The sequence below is a fragment of the Telopea speciosissima genome, chromosome 11, assembly GCF_018873765.1.
Source record: "Telopea speciosissima isolate NSW1024214 ecotype Mountain lineage chromosome 11, Tspe_v1, whole genome shotgun sequence".
In the NCBI taxonomy this organism is placed as follows: Eukaryota; Viridiplantae; Streptophyta; class Magnoliopsida; order Proteales; family Proteaceae; genus Telopea; species Telopea speciosissima.
The window spans coordinates 21,759,807-21,772,325 of record NC_057926.1 but is presented as its reverse complement, the minus strand read 5'-3'; the positions used below and the strand labels follow the sequence as shown (position 1 = coordinate 21,772,325).

Below are 12,519 nucleotides of genomic sequence, written 5' to 3'. Positions count from 1 at the left end.
CAGACGGTCTATTACTACCCAAACTGAATCATGTCCCCTAGGGGTCTTCGGTAGTGCAGTGACAAAATCCATGCTGATATGTTTTCATTTCCACTGCGGAATTTCCAATGGATGCAACAATCCTAATGGCCTCTGATGCTCAGGTTTCACTTTCTGACAACTCAAACATTTTTCCACATACAGAGGAATTTTCCTCTTCATATTGTTCCACCAATAATGCTCCTTTAGATCCCGGTACATCTTGGTACCGCCCGAATGAATGGTGTAAGGAGAATAATGAGCCTCCTTTAAAATTAACTCCCTCAGCACAGTGTCATCAGTTGCACATAAGTGAGTGCCATACATCTCAATCCCGTCCTCTATCAACTGGAACTGTGGTTGTTTCCCTGCCTAAATTTCACCTCTAATCTTCATCAAGTAAGGGTCTATAGTCTGAGCTGATTTATGTTGGACTGGCTTCAACACTGAGAGGGGGGGTGAATCAGTGTTAATTAAATTTTCTCTCCCTTTTTTTTTTTTTTTTTTAACTCTGACGGTACCAGGATGTGCACACCCACTCTGTAAGCACACACACACTTCTAATATCCAATCAACCACAGAGACACAAGATGTACGTGGTTCGGCAATTTGCCTACATCCACGGAGCAATATCCAATCGGGGTTTCGTATTTGCTCGATACGCAACACTTTTCAACCGCTACAACGGTTCAGGATAGTATCCTACTTCTGTTCTTGACAATACAAGAAACTAGGGCAACAACCCCAAAAGAAAATTCCTATCAAGCACCCACCTGATAGCCCATACAATGATGTAATAATAAAATAGAAAATTCCCCCTTTTACAGCATCAATCTAGGTTAACATCAAGCAACAAAAAACCTAGAACATCAAAATAGAGATTCGATATAGCATTACCTCACAATGTAATCCAATTAAGGAAGAACTCAATAATCTTCAACGGTAGCAGCCTTGGACAACATTCTCCAACCTTGAACTTCTTTTTTTTTTTTTTAATACTCTGTTCACAAATGCAGCAACAAGTGTATGTACCCAAACCTCCACTCTATATCGTTTTCTTTAAATGATGCATCAGAAACTCACGAATTTCAGAAACCAGTGACTCTTTTAAACCTCCACTTCACAACCAGTGGCAGCAATAACTCTTCATTACAGTAATAATAAAAAATATATATATAGAGAGAGAGACACCTTACTTGGTTTTTCTACCTATTTCTCTTATTTCTCTCACAAGAGTACTCTTGGTTCAGCAATTCATCTCAATGAAGATCAATAGAACATCTTCGGCCAGCAACTAAGACTCACGAATCACCTCTACTGCAACCCCAAGAGAACTCTCTCTGCTTTTTTTCTTCTTTTTTTTTTTTTAATTTCACAAGTTAGATTATTTTCAATCCACGCAATAACCAACTCAGATTCAACAATCTTTGGATTCCCAAGCTAATCGCATATAGATAGCTTTCCTTTTATATTAGGATCCTAATATTCTTTCGATATAGCAACAAATCAGCCAAAAAAAGTTCTAATTGAACTCAACTACTCAAGCCACGATCAATAAGAGATGCAATCTGAGCCGCAAAATCTCTTTTAGGATCAAAAAAAAAAAAAAAAAAACTTGAATCACATTGCTGCAATATAGAATGCATAGCTGGCTTTCACCCAATCACCATGACTTGCTGTCCAGCTTAAAAAAGAATCCCAACTTACTTCAATAACATGTGGCAGCTCTCTAAGAATACAAGCATTGACATGTGGCAGCAACTATATTCCCATCACATGAGCTATATAATATTAAATAATAAGGTTGTTCCTTTACAATATCATGCCCAACAGCCTGCTGTCCACGTATGAGATCAAGACTCTAAAATCAAATTAGCAACTTACCTTGCTGTCCAGCATATGATAAGGTTTCATATCATGCCATGCCTTAGTACTATCAACCTATTTGACATGATTCATGTTTAACCAATGTACACCTGGTGAGCAATTGAACCATTGAGAACTACCCCACCTTGAATCATTGAGAACCAGCCCACCTTGAACCATTGAGAACCAGAATCAACTGTAGTTGCGAACAATGACAACCTTTACTTCAATAGTCCAACAATCTCCCCCTTTGGAATTGTTGGCAACTACTAAGCTCTTCTCCCCCTTTGACAACAAGAACAAAGGGTGTCTCAGCTCCCCCTGCAAGGAAGCTCCCCCTGTCGATGTATTTCAATGCTTAGAAAGTGTAACCACACCCATCTTCTGACGAAATCTTTCAAAGGTCTCCCTGGGTAATGGTTTCATAAATATATCTAATTGTTGGCAACTACTAAGCTCTTCTCCCCCTTTGACAACAAGAACAAAGGGTGTCTCAGCTCCCCCTGCAAGGAAGCTCCCCCTATCGATGTATTTCAATGCTTAGAAAGTGTACCACACCCATCTTTTGACGAAGTCTTTCAAAGGTCTCCTTGGGTAATGGTTTCGTAAATATATCTGCAATATGCTCAGCTGTGGGAATAAATTCCAACCTTATCTCACCAGCACTAACCTTCTCTCGTAAGAAGTGATAACATATGGCAATGTGCTTTGTTCTTGAGTGCATCACCGGATTCTTAGAAATATTTATAGCACTAGTGTTGTCACAATACACTGCAATTGGTTGCTTCTGCTTAATGTTCAAGTCCTTCATCATCTGTTTCATCCAGAGGATCTGTGTACAACATGTCGACGCTGCAAATACTCCGCCTCAGCTATAGACAGTGAAACGGACTCTTGCTTCTTGCTATGCCATGCAACCAAGCTATTACCCAAGTAGAATGCACCGCCATTGGTGCTCTTCCTCTCATCAACACAGCATGCCCAATTTGCATCTGAGTAGGCCTTCAAGTCAAAGGACTTGCTATTTGGGTACCATAACCCATGCTCTACAGTACCTCTAAGATATCGAAATATCCGATTTACTGCAGCAACGTGACTTTGCTTGGGATCAGCCTGAAATCTTGCTACCATGCACACAGCCTGCAATATATCTGGTCTTGATGCTGTCAAGTATAAGAGGTTGCCAATCATAGACCGATACAAAGTGTGGTCTACTGATGGTGAATTATCTTCCTTACTCAGCTTGCAACTTGTCATCATAGGGGTACACACTGGTTTACAATCTTCCATAGAGAACCTTTTTAACATCTCCTTCACGTCTTTGGCCTGTGAGATAAATATCCCTTCCTTCAGTTGACTGATATGGAGACCAAGAAACAATGTAAGTTCTCCTAGCATACTCATCTCAAATTCTCTTTGCATCTGATCAACAAAATCTCTACAGAATCATCTTTGTGGCTTCCAAATATGATATCGTCAACATACACCACCACAATTATTTGATTGTCTTCCACTACCCTGATGTAAAGATTGCTATCAACCATGCCCTTTGTGAAGCCTAGTTGATTTAAGTAGGCATCCAATCTTGAGTACCAAGCTCGAGGTTCTTGTTTCAGCCCATATAGTGCTTTTTTCAACCTGCATACCATGGTAGGATCCTCACTCAATTAAATCCATCTGGCTGTTCAATGTAGACTTCTTCTTCCAGTGTTCCATTCAAGAACGCTGATTTGACATCCATTTGATAAATCTTGAAGCCTCTATATACTGCCAATGCCAAGAATATGCGTATTGCTTCTAGTCTTGCAACTGGTGCGAAGGTCTCTTCAAAATCAACACCTTCAACCTGTGCATACCCTTTACATACCAACCTTGCTTTGTTTCTGACAATCTTGCCATCTTCATTCAACTTATTTCTAAAGACCCATTTAGTGCCTATGACATTCTTATCTGTTGGCCTTGACACTAAGTCCCATGTCTTGTTCTTCTCTATCTGGTCAAGTTCCTCCTCCATGGCTTTGACCTAGTTGGCATCCTTACATGCTTCTTCAACTGATGTAGGCTCTATGTGTGACAGAAGAGAATAAGCATTAGTCTTCATCCTTCGTGTCTACATTATTACATTGGGATCACCTAGGATTTGACTGGGAGGATGATTCTTCTTTATTCTATTTGGTCTATGTCTTCTCTCTTCTTGTTCCTCAGAGTTTGACTCATGTTGTTCAAGAACCTTTCCATCATGCTGCTCAGGCTCCTTTTCACCATGTTGCTCATCCTCACTTTAGCATTATCATCTGTGAGGTCTTCATCAAACTGATATTCAACATTCACATCTCTTGGGCTGTAGCTCTTTTCATCAAAGGTCACATCAGAACTTTCAATAATCTTTCCTAGCCTTTTGTTGTAGCACTTGTAGGCTTTACTACGAACAGAATAGCCCACAAAGATACCTTCATCGGCTCTGTCATCAAACTTACCCAAATTTTGATCAGTCCTTCTGATGTAGCATTTACTGCCAAAGATTTTGAAGTACTTTGCAGTTGCCTTTCTTTTGAACCACAACTCATATGGAGTTTTGTCTTCATGTGGTCTGAACATGCACCGATTTTGTATATGTACTACTGTGTGTATAGCTTCTTTCCAGAACCTTTTACTCAAGCCACTCTCTATTAACATAGTTCTAGCCATCTCTTATACTAGTCTGTTTTTCCTTTCTGCAACACCGTTTTGTTGAGGTGTTTTTGTAGCTGATGTTTGTCTTTTATTGCCATGCTCAAAACAATAATTATCAAACTCAGACCATGTGTATGCACCCCCTTTATCTGATCTCAGACACTGCAGTTTCCTTCCTGTCTCATTCTCAACTTGGTTCTTGAAAACCTTGAATCTGTCAAATGCCTCAGATTTGTGCTTCATGAATTGAACCCAAGTCATCCTTGTATAATCATCAATAAAAAGAATGAAATACCTTTCACCATTGATGCTTTGAGTTCTGGTTGGTCCACATAGATCTGTATGAACTAACTCCAGTGGCCTTCTTGAGTAGTGTTCCTTCGTTTTGTGAGTGACTCTGGTTTGTTCACCCTTTTGACAAGATGCACAAATAGAACTTGACATCTTCTTTAGTTGGGGAACATCTCTAACTGCTTTCTTGGATGTGATTTTGACTAGGTTATCAAAACCAATATGACCCTATCTTCTATGCCACAACCATTGTTCTTCCTCCTGTCCCATCAAACAGGATGCTTCAATACTTTCTGTCAAAGTATACAAGTTGCCTGATGTCCTTGTACCAGCTGCAATTAGTTTGCCATTGCCTACATGTCTGAATTCACAACCAGATTTGTTGAAGAGTACATTGTGTCCCTTGTCACATATTTGACTGGCACTTAGTAGATTGTGCTTCAACCCAGTAACATACAAGACATCAGTTGTTTTTACTCTGCCATTGTCCAAATTAACTCACTGTTGCCAAATTTCACTATCCCTCCTTCATATTGATTCAACTTGATGAACTTCTTCTTGTCACCTGTCATATGACTAGAACAACCACTGTCTAAAATCTATGGAACAGACTTGTCTTGAGCCTTGAAAGCTGTCTGAACCACAAGGGAGGTGTCTTCAATGTCATCTCTTCCCTTCTCTACCCAAACTCTCTTACTCACACCTTGGAATTTCTTCTTAGATTGTTTCTTTGGTGCCTTTCTTGCTTTCTTTTTGCTTTGCATTGGGGTAACCATCTGTTTGACATCTCTGAGTTGTTGCATCTGTGGAGGAATGACTATCATACACTCTCTGGAAATATGACCAAAATAACCACATCTGTAGCATTCAACCTCATTTTCCATCAACGATGCAAATGAATTATTGCTAACAAAACTCATCTGCTTTAAATACTTTCAGGCAGCTATTTTGTGGCCATAGGTGTTACACTTGAAATAGTATCCTAGAAAGAAGTTGCTATGCCCCACTGGAGATCTCTGCCATCTGTAGTATCCACCATAAGCATCAACTTTGACTGGCCTTTGTTGTCTAACAGAATTAAAGTCGTATTCCCTATTGTTTCTTCTAACTACTGTCTGAGCAACCTGCTTTCCTTTTTCTTGTCTACTAGCTCTCTTCTGAGCTGGAGCACTTGTTGTTTTCTCAGTAACCATTACTTAACTTGAAGTTGTGTCACTCTGTTTATTTTTACCCTGTTTGGGTGTTTCACATGGTTCAAAACCCAATCCAAATCTAACACCAGTTGGTCTCTGTACACTAAGTATCTCATTCAAGATTTTTTTATTCTGTACTTGAGATGTCTGACTACTCACAGTAGAGGATGAACTTTCTGTCCTAACCATTTCTTTAGCTTTTTCTTTCAACATAGTTAGCTCTTTTTCCATCTCAGAGTAAGCAAACATGGCAGTAGCTTGCTCCTCTAATTGTGCCTTGAGAACTGTATTTTCTTCTATCAGTTTCTTACACTCAACCACTTTTAGAGATAGTTGTTTCTCTATCTCATCTGTAGCCTGATGAGTTTCTTCAAACTTCTCCTTGAGTGACTTCACCTATTCATTTCTTTCTGTGAGGAGTTTGGTAATTTTCTTGTTTTTCCTTCTCTCTTCATCAAGATCATCCAAAGCGGACTCTAACTCAGCTTGTAGATTGATTTCAACTTCTTCCTCATCCTCCTTTTCAGTTTCAGTGTCACTAACTCTGACCTCCTTTTCTTTGTCCTTGGTCTCATACACCATGAACAAAGCTTCGCTGTAAGCACTATCTGATTTATCATCAATGTCAATCTCTGAAGAATTACTGCCTTTCCTAGAAATCAAACTCCTTTTCTTTAGTCTGGTCCTCAGGTTGGTGGTTTTCTTCTTTTTGAATTTTCTATTCTCTTTTGGTTCCTCCTCATGATCACTAACATTGTTCTTTCTATGAGGACACTTGGAAGCAAAGTGTCCAACTGCACCACAATTGAAACACTTGAATGAGAGTTTCCCTTTATATTTGCCTTTACCTCTGGTAAGTTTTCTGACAAAGTTGGCTGCCCCTTCATCATTACTGCTAATCTCCACATCTGAGGTTTCATTAATATCAAGTTTCTTGAGTGCTTTAAATGTTGCCTCCTTGTCATTTGATTTGCCTTTGCCTTTACGAACCTCATCTCATATGCAATAAGTGTTCCATGGATCTCATCGAGTGTAGCTGTATCAAAATCCTTTGCTTCTTCTATTGCCGAGACTTTTGAATCAAACCTTGGAAGCAGTGACCTAAGGATCTTTTGAACAACTGCTGAAGCAGACAGTGTCTCTCCCAAACCTTTGATTGCATTAACGACCTCATTCACCCTGAGCATATAACCTGCAATGTCTTCATCAAATATCATCTTTAAGCTTTCAAAATATGCTTTGTGAATTTGTAGTTTAGCCTTCTTAATCTTGGGATCCCCTTTATGAATACTTGTCAATTTATCCCACATCTGCTTGGCTGTAGTACATGTCATCAATTTAGCCATCTCGCTGTCTGGCATTGCACCAGAGATTGCATTGAGTGCCTTCTGATTACTCACATATTTTTTTCTTTCTTCAGTATCAGTTGAGGGTGCTGATGGTGTAGTGTACCCATTCGTTACAGACTCCCAAACTTCCAGACCTAAAGAACCTAAATAGAATTCCATTCTTTTCTTCCAAAATGATAAAATTTGTGCCATCAAATTTTGGTACCTTACCAGATGAATATCCTTCTCCTAAAGCCATGACTGTCCTATGGATCTCTCAGTTGTTGGTTTCCCTGTCACTGAACCTAGCTCTGATACCACTTGTTGAACTGGCTTCAACACTGAGAGGCGGGTGAATTAGTGTTAATTAAATTTTCTCTCCCTTTTTTTTTTTTAATTCTGACGGTACCTGTAACACAGTTGTATGCACTCCCGCCTCGCAACCAAGAATGGCCAGGCCTACCAAGATGTGCACACCCACTCTGCAAGCACACAGACACTTCTAATATCCAATCAACCACAGAGACACAAGATGTACGTGGTTCGGCAATTTGCCTACATCCACGGAGTAATACACAATCAGGGTTTTGTATTTACTTGATACGCAACACTTTTCAACTGCTACAACAATTCAGGATAGTATCCTATTTCTGTTCTTGATAATATAAGAAACTAGGGCAGCAACCCCAAAAGAAAATTCCTATCAAGCACCCACCTGATATCCCATATAATCATGTAATAATAAAATACCAAATTCCCTCTTTTACAGCATCAATCTAGGTTTAACATCAAGCAACAAAAAACCTAGAACATCAAAACAGGGATTCGATATAGCATTACCTCACAATGTAATCCAATTAAGGAAGAACTCAACAATCTTCAATGGTAGCAGCCTTAGATAACATTCTCCAACCTTGAACTTCTTTTTTTTTTTTTTTAATACTCTGTTCACAAACGCAGCAGCAAGTGTATGAACCCAAACCTCCACTCTATATCGTTTTCTTTAAATGATGCTTCTAGGCAGCAACTCACAAATTTTAGAAACCAGTGACTCTTTTAAACCTCCATTTCACAACCAGTGGCAGCAATAGCTCTTTATTATAGCAGCAATAAAAAATATATAGAGAGAAAGAGACACCTTACTCGGTTTTGCTACTTATTTCTCTGATTTCTCTCACGAGAGTACTCTTGGTTCAGCTTTTCATCTCAATGAAGATCAATAGAACATCTTCGGCCAGAAACTAAGACTCACGAATCACCTCTACTGCAACCCTGAGAGAACTCTCTCTGCTTTTTTTCTTCTTTTTTTTTTAATTTCACAAGGTAGATTATTTTCAATCCACGCAATAACCAACTCAGATTCAGCAATCTTTGGATTCCCAAGCTAATCGCATATAGATAGCTTTCATTTTATATTAAGATCCTAATATTCTTTCGATATAGCAACAAATCAGCCAAAAAAAGTTCTAATTGAACTCAACTACTCAAGCCACGATCAATAAGAGATGCAATTTGAGCTGCAAAATCTACTTTAGGATAAAAAAATAAAAAAAAAAACAAACTTGAATCACATTGCTGCAATATAGAATGCACAGCTGGCTTTCACCCAATCACCATGACTTGCTGTCCACCTTAAAAAAGAATCCCAGCTTACTTCAATAACATGTGGTAGCTCTCTAAGAATACCAGCATTGACATGTGGCAGCAACTATATTCCCATCACATGAGTTGTATAATATTAAATAATAAGGCTGTTGCTTTACAATATCAGGCCTAACATCTTGCTGTCCACGTATGAGATCAAGACTCCAAAATCAAATTAGCAACTTACCTTGCTATCCAGGATATGATAAGGTTTCATATCATGCCATGCCTTAGTGCTATCAACCTATTTGACATGTTTCATGTTTAACCAATGTACACCTGGTGAGCAATTGAACCATTCCACCTTGAACCATTGAGAACCACCCCACCTTGAACCATTCAACCTTGAACCATTGAGAACTAGAATCAACTGTAGTTGCCAACACTGACAACCTTTACTTCAGTAGTCCAACAATTTAATCTAGTCAATCAATAATGGTTGGATAGTCAATTTGGTAATTAATGTTATGGGGCAACTGACTACCACCTCTAGCTCCAAGTTCCTGATGTCTTTTTGAAGCTGTATCTGCTCAGTCAAAATGGCTGCTGAAAGTCCTTGTGATTTTCTGCTTAATGCATCTGCAACCATATTCGCCTTCCCTGGGTGGTAGTGAATGTCACAATCATAGTCGTTTATCAACTCTAACCACCGTCTTTGTCTCATCTTCAGTTCTTTCTGGGTGAAGAAGTACTTTAGGCTTTTGGGATCTGTGTAAATCTCACACTTCTCACCATACAAGTAGTGCCGCCAAATTTTGAGCGCGAACACCACCGCTGCCAGTTCTAAATCATTTGTGGGATAGTTCTTCTCATGATTTTTTAATTGTCTCGATGCGTAGGCTACCACCTTGCCATGTTGCATAAGCACGCAACCCAAACCTTGTATGAAGCATCACTATCAATAACCATCCCTCCAGTTCCCATTGGTATAGCCAACACTAGTGCTATCACCAATTTGTGCTTCAGTTCCTGAAAACGTTTCTCACATTCCTTTGACCAATCGAATTTCACACCTTTCCTAGTAAGTCAAGTCAAAGGTATAGCAATATTGGAGAAGCCTTCAATGAATCTCCTGTAATAACCAGCCAAACCCAAAAAGCTTCTAATCTTAGTAACTATGGTCGGTATGGCCCAATCTATAACCGTATTGACTTTAGCAGGGTCAACTGAAATCCCACTTGCTGATATAACATGACCCAGAAATACAACTTGGTTGAGCCAAAAATCACACTTGCTCAACATGGCATACAATTATTTTTCTCTGAGTTTTTGTAGTACAATCCTTAAATGTTCCTCGTGGTCTTCCTTGTTCTTGGAATATATCAAGATATCATCTATAAACACAATAACAAATCTATCTAGGAAGTCATGGAATACTATGTTCATCAAGTCCATAAATGCAGCTGGTGCATTAGTCAACCCAAATGGCATAACCACAAATTCATAGTGGCCATAACGTGTCCAGAATGCAGTCTTTGGTATATCCTCACCCTTGATCTTCAACTGATGGTACCCAGATCTCAAGTCAATTTTGGAAAAGACACTTGCACCCTGCAACTAATTGAACAAATCATCGATCCTGGGTAAAGGATATCTATTCTTGATGGTCACCTTGTTCAATTCTCTGTAATCAATGCACAATCTCAATGTCCCATCCTTTTTCTTCACAAATAACACTGGTGCTCCCCAAGGAGACACACTAGGTTTGATATACCCTTTTTCTAATAATTCTTGCAGCTGGTCTTTCAACTCTTTTAGTTCTAATGGTGCCATTCGGTATGGTGCCTTAGAGATCGGCGATGTACCAGGTATTAGATCAATGGCAAACTCTAATTCCCTATCGGTGGTAACCCAACAAGGTCATCAGGGAACACATCTAGAAAGTCCCTGACGATATGGATATCCTCCAACGGTTGCTCCCCTTTCATCAGATCAACTAGAGAAGCCAAAAATCCATGGCAACCCTGAGCGAGTAACTTCCTTGCACGCACTGCTAATATCAGAGGCGATGCAGGTTTACCCGTTCTCAACCCACTAAACTTGAATTCAGTCTCATCCTTGGGTTTAAAAACTATCTCCTTCTCATAACACTGTATATTGGCATGATAAGTGGACAACCAGTCCATGCCGAGTATGACATCAAAGTCAGTCATGTCTAGAAGAATTAAGTTTGTTGGTATATCTCTACACTTTATTTGAATCAAACAAGACTCGAACACAGTGTCTGCAATCAAATTCTCTCCAGATGATAGGGTCACTAATAAAGAGGGTCTCAAAGGTCTAGGGTCAACACTAATCTTCTCAGAAAATGATTTAGATAGAAATGAATGTGTCGATCCTGAGTCAAATAATACACTGGTAGATATGGAGCAAATGTATAGTGTACCTGTAATATAATCTAGGTTTCAGTTTTCATTTCCTAGTTCTAAATGTAATTCATCAATCAATCAAATCAATCATCAATTTACATATTCGATTAAATCCTCAAAATAGACTAACCTGTAACCATTGTGGGTGAAGCCTCAGCATCCTCTGCCATCAAAGCAAAAACTCTGGCCTGGGCCTTTTGTGTCTTACCTGTCTGTGCAACTTGAGTGTTTGATAGGGGTTGTTGCTTCTAAGGCTGCGGTTTCCCCTAGTAAGGTTGCCATGAATGTTGTCCCGATACAGGTGACTTTTGTGATGTCTGCTGCTGTCCAGGTACAGGAATCCTCACGGCACAGGTTCTTGGAGTGTTCCCTTCTCTCCCACATCTATAACAAGTGAAAGCTTCTTAACGACATTGTCCATAATGAGATCTACCACAATTACAGCACTGTCCCAGAGTCGTCGGCATGTCTTGAATCTTCTGTTGCTTTTGTGGCTGGGCATTTAGAACTGTCTGGCTATCTACTGGCCTCTTTCCCTGTGCCCTACTAGAGCCTTCAGGTAACAGTGCCTTCTCCAGAATTTTAGCATACGTAGTGAGGTTTGATGAGCACATTTATGTGTGAAATCTTAGGGCCATAAAGCATGCATTTTTATACTTGGAACGGAGCTACTCGAGGTTTTTGTTTGTGTTTTCAGGTTTTAGGTGAATTCTTGTGAAAATGGACCAAATGATGCTAAGGAGCCATTTTTAAGTTGTTTAGTGGTGTTTGGCAGTAGTCGAAAGCGTCCAGGAGTCGAGAAAATCAAGTTTGGATTGAGCACTGAAAGAATCAAGTCAATTAGTCAAATTTGAACGTGATTACAGTGAGCCCCTTAGCATAATTTTGTGCTGTTAATAGCATGGATGCATAGCCCATCAAGTCAGCTTCGCAACGGTTCAAACGGCACTTGATTCCGAGCTGAAACGAAGAAGTTACGGCCATTTCAGTAACGACGCGCGAAAATGGCATATATGGGTTTATTTGTAATTATCAAAAATTGATAGGGGACAAAATAAAGCAGAAGTTCGGATTCGAGGGGCTTTAGTGCAATTATCAGAAGTTATCTTTTTTATTAGCCAAAAGATTCCATTTGGA

At 39.4% G+C, this 12,519-nt stretch overlaps 2 protein-coding genes across 2 annotated transcripts; both read right to left on the bottom strand.

Moving 5' to 3' along the window:
• Nucleotides 1-2,703: 2,703 nt before the first annotated feature.
• On the bottom strand, nt 2,704-3,288 carry LOC122644870 (secreted RxLR effector protein 161-like). Its single transcript, XM_043838244.1, has one exon. It carries the CDS (start codon nt 3,286-3,288, stop codon nt 2,704-2,706), a length of 585 nt encoding a protein of 194 aa, XP_043694179.1.
• A 1,287-nt stretch (nt 3,289-4,575) lies between these two features.
• Nucleotides 4,576-5,768, bottom strand: LOC122644868. The gene is made up of 3 exons (XM_043838243.1): nt 5,461-5,768; nt 5,096-5,326; nt 4,576-4,819 (listed from the first exon to the last, which is right to left on the bottom strand). The coding sequence occupies exons 1-3, from the start codon at nt 5,766-5,768 to the stop codon at nt 4,576-4,578; spliced, it is 783 nt and encodes a 260-aa protein (XP_043694178.1).
• Nucleotides 5,769-12,519: the final 6,751 nt, after the last annotated feature.

Bases quoted from the DNA above. Each gene is read 5' to 3' on its own strand.
- LOC122644868 (XM_043838243.1), bottom strand. From the start codon at position 5,768: ATGAGTTTTGTTAGCAATAATTCATTTGCATCGTTGATGGAAAATGAG. The intron at 5,327-5,460 runs GTCTGTTCCATA...GGACAATGGCAG, and splicing joins GCTTTCAAGGCTCAAGACAA to AGTAAAAACAACTGATGTCT. The intron at 4,820-5,095 runs GTTGTGGCATAG...TGATTATACAAG, and splicing joins GGACAGGAGGAAGAACAATG to GATGACTTGGGTTCAATTCA.
- LOC122644870 (XM_043838244.1), bottom strand. From the start codon at position 3,288: ATGAGTATGCTAGGAGAACTTACATTGTTTCTTGGTCTCCATATCAGT.